Here is a 4,415-nt window from a genome sequence, read left to right as displayed (position 1 = left end):
GGTGGAGCTCCATGCACTCCAGCTGGTGTTTGACATAGCGGGCAACACCCCCTCCTTGTCTCCCCTGCCTGTCCTTCCTGAAGAGCCTGTATCCCTGCATTCCAACACTCCAGTTGTAGGATCCATCCCACCACATCTCCATAATGCCAATAAGATCATACCCCTGCAGGCGTGCACACATCTCCAGCTCCTCTTGTTTATTCCCCATACTACATGCATTCGTATAGAAGAACTTAAATTGGACTCCCAAAGAGGCAGGACCTCCTGTGTGCTGCTCTTCAGCTGCCCTCATACCAGCCTGTGAACCTTTTCCAGGCTCTGGGCATTTGTTGCTGGCTTTTCTGTCACTGGAGTGGTAAGAGTGGGATGGATTAAGGATCCCCTCCCCCAGCAATATTAGTTTAAAGCCTTCCTCACCGGGTTAGCAAGCCTATGACCAAAGATTCTTTTCCCTCTCTCGGACAGATGGATCCCATCAGTCCCAAGTAGACCAGGCTTCTCGAAGCAAGCCCCATGGTCTAGGTAGCCAAACCCCTGGTTGTGGCACCACACCCACAGCCATTTGTTGATGTGTTGATCAATAAATATCTAACTTAAGTTTAGGTCATTTAGGAAGCTGCATAATACTCAGCAGAAATTCCAATTACCTTGTTTCTAATACTGCTTATGTACAGATTCTTTTCAGACAAATCCTGCATATAGGATTTCTGCATGGGGGAAACCTAGCACAGAAGTAACTCTAAGGGGACCAGACCTGCCATTCACTGGCCCCAGAAACACTACTTCAATTAAGCAAGTCTATTCTCACAGATGCACAGGACAAAGCATCACGAAACCTAGACTACTGGAATTCTAACATCATTCCTGTTAATTCTGAGTAAAACTGTGTCTATTTGACTCAAGAATTACCATTCTCATTAACAGTAATAAGCCAGAAAAGCCCATGATAATGGCTCTGTTCATCTCACTAATGACTTCTGTCATGCATGGACATGTTAAGCAAGGTTAATCACAGTAAGCAAGGCTACTTGAGTGTTTTTATTCTGGACTACAGAGAAGCTGAACAATATAAAAGCCAGTGGCGATGCAGTAAATTCCTACTGCCCTCCTCTAGGAAAAGAGTCTATCCATCTGTGCTGGTATTCCCTTATATCTCTTAGGGCTATCAGCAATATAGTACACACTTACATATGTTAAGTGTTCACACAATAACATTACTCATGGCACATGGAAAAGGGCATCTGATCCATACCTGTTGTGCTGTTTTTATGGCAAAAAATTGGTGCTGGCCTTCTCCTCCACAAATATAGCCAAAGGCACGGTTGTCTGTTACATCCCGAGCAATAAAAGAGATTTTGTTTACTGGGTGCTCATGCTCTATGACCTAGAATTGGGAATAAAATTACTACTGGTTTACATTCCTGGAGACAAATTAGCTGCTGTTCTCTATAGTTAGAAAGTTTGAGACTGTTACAAGGCTTCAGTTCAAGACTCAGATTTATCAGCCTTTGACTAACTACAATAGGATGTAGCTACCTTTCTGGCAGGAGGCTTCAGCATTAAAACTGATTTCGCAAGCCAATTTTTATATGTGGAAGGGAAGCACAATGCCATTAAGGAATCTAGTTCTTATTGGTCTAGCTTTCAAGCTCCTTGGTTGCTTTAAGAATCACATTAAAAGAATAATTAATATCTTACCCCAGTTTTCTCATCTATTATCTTGATACCAGACAGGGAGATGTTCACCCAGATCTTCTGTTTGTGCTGACCTTGGGAACGGGCTGCCACTGCCATTCCCTGAAGAGGATTAGTATCAAAGTATTGATGAAATTTGTTAGATTGAGTTTAATTTGTTTCCTTACATTTCTTATGAGCCCATAGCCATGACTATACTAGTGCTAATACTACGCAGCTGTACAGATAGAGCAGCATTCATCTTGCAATGTATGACTGAGCAGGTTTGAAGTGATGCTTCTGAACTAGATTGTGTTTCCTCTGTAAGTGTTCCTCTGTGTTGGAGCTTCAAAATGTCTTATCTTGGTTTACAAAACTGCTGCAGTAGCATAATTTTGCCAGCTTTCCTGGCCTGATTGTAAGCATTCTGCACACCAGAAGCAATCATCTCTGTTGCTGCAGGGCCTCATTTATTCTTTGGCTTATCAGTATCTCTTGGTATCACCATTGCCACAGGAAGACAACTAGTGCTTTAAGTTCAGTGTTAAATTGGACGAGTTCCTCCTTTCCCATCTAAAACCCACCCAAGCTCACTATTTGGGATCAAGTTCATGCTATTAGCATCCATACTGGATATCTACATGAGACCCAAAGTAATATTCCCAAACTAATTAGAGAAACACTGTCTTTTGAGCAAGGAGTTACAGCTTTAGAAGTAACATCCACCTAGGATGGTGCTCTTATCACTATGTTACCATTAAGCCATATTTGAAGTTGTGCCAAAGCAACCACTTGATTTGCTTTCTGAAGGCTACCCAGAAATTGTTCCTTACATGCCACCTCAAGGCCTTACCTTCAACTTCATCATTGAATCCTGACTCATTTTGTCTCCTCTTGCCTCTGGGACATCATTGATGCCAATCAGTTTAGCTTTGTATCTTATGCCATCACCTTTGAATCTGTCCAAGAGAGATTCATCTGTCTTTTCTGGTCCTGGAGACAGAATTTTTTTTAAGAGATAAATGTCTATGTTGTGGCTTTGAGATATTTTTTTAAAAAATATACCATATAAGTACATATTAAAACAGTTCCTTGAGTATAGCTGACTAAACCCCTAGTCCTTCCAGTACTGTGTGCACTGCAAGATAGTTACTCCTTTAAGGTCACACTGCTCTTGCAGAATCTGGCCTTGGTTCAAAGAGCGGAGCCCAGTCCTTAATATCTGGGGATTTCAGAACAATTTTTTGCCACATTAAAGACTGAAATATTTATAGGCAACAGTCAAGTAGATATAAGTGTTAAGCAGAAACAGCAAGCAGAAATGGTGCTTCACCTGGCCATAGAGTGTTCAGTAAGCCTTTCATATGTTAGCCCCTAGTTCTGGTGTAGTCAGATCTCTTCCTGGTGTGCAAGAATCTCACAGTTCCTGTGCTAGAACTTTCTAACAGCAACACCATTTCTACAACAAGTCCTGGTACCTCCATCCCTGCAATCACTTGGGATTTTAGCTATATTTGCTATTTCTGCTGTTCCCACTAATTCTCAGAATTGCTTGGTTTTCTTCTCTGCATGCTCAACATACTGAGTGTATACCTAGCTATGTATTTCTGTATGAGGTAGTTATTTACATGACCTAATCTGAAAAAAAAAAAAAATCTATTACCTGATCTCCAATAATTCTCATTAAATGGGTTTTCTAGCTTCTCTGGACTAGAATCTGTATCTGTGTCCAGCATATCACTCCTTCTGGAGGGAGGAGAGGAAGCAAGTGCAGGTTCAGACTGACAGCTACGTGGATGGTCCTGTGTCTGGTCACCTTCTCAGGAGGCTTTCACTTCTCTGGGCTTTTGGTGACTTGTCAGGCTCAGCAAACAAGTCATTTAACAAGTGGAACTCAAAGCTTTAGAACTTAAAGCTAGGAAAAAAACCTTTCAAGCCAAAAGCCTACCTTCTGGTTAGATTTATTTTACTAGCTTATTTACTCACTCTTCCAGTCAGCTTGAAGCCTCAGAGTTATTTTAACTATACTGTGAGAATGATCTTAGCTTTAGGCAAGTGCAAAATATTAAGGACACTGACTAGTGTTCAAGAGGTATGCATTTCTTACCTTTCTTTTTTTCCTTCTTTGAGGGTTGTGCTTTTGGAGGAGCCTGCTGCTCAGCCTGGCTGTTGATTGTAGTAGTTTCAGCTTCCGTAGACATGATGAGTTGGTAGTCAGCTATACTTGCTGTAGGTTTAAAAAATCCAAATAACAATCAATAGGCAGACATAATATTTTACCTTGAATAATAAATATTCTTATTAGATCTATTAGTCCATTTTTATTCTGCCGAACACTGAAGCCCACTAGTGCCTGAAAGTTTGAGTAGTGATCATATACGAAGTCTGACTCACTGTCTGTTCATCTCAAGCTACAAAGAGCCACTGAGTGATGAACCCTTACCTCAGTAATGCCTAATCAGTAGATCACACTGACCTACATCCACAGGCTGTACTTGCATCACCCTGTTTTAATCTGTCAACCTTTAGCTTTTTACCCTTTACAGCTATTTATAGAACCTTAGATATTTTGCTCTGTTCTCCCTCAGCATTGCCAGCTGCATCTCTGTAGTAGGATAGGAGAGAATGCAAGAAAGATTTGCTAGGATATGTTCCAAACACCCACGAAGACAACACCAGAACACCCAAAAGAAGCCATAGATCTTATTCATGTTTCTGTAACTGCTTATACTACTCAACAG

At 41.1% G+C, this 4,415-nt stretch overlaps 1 protein-coding gene across 1 annotated transcript; it reads right to left on the bottom strand.

The window, feature by feature from the left end:
- Positions 1-1,252: 1,252 nt before the first annotated feature.
- Positions 1,253-3,954, bottom strand: LOC104467002 (disabled homolog 2-like; the record flags this gene model as incomplete). The annotated part of the gene is made up of 4 exons (XM_010080606.1): positions 3,782-3,954; positions 2,528-2,667; positions 1,699-1,797; positions 1,253-1,384 (listed from the first exon to the last, which is right to left on the bottom strand). Coding segments are annotated over exons 1-4 (465 nt in total), but the record flags the coding sequence as incomplete, so codon positions are not given.
- Positions 3,955-4,415: the final 461 nt, after the last annotated feature.

The sequence above is a fragment of the Pterocles gutturalis genome, unplaced genomic scaffold (genome assembly GCF_000699245.1).
Source record: "Pterocles gutturalis isolate BGI_N339 unplaced genomic scaffold, ASM69924v1 scaffold26134, whole genome shotgun sequence".
NCBI lineage: Eukaryota > Metazoa > Chordata > Aves > Pterocliformes > Pteroclidae > Pterocles > Pterocles gutturalis.
This window is presented reverse-complemented; position numbering and strand designations above follow the sequence as displayed.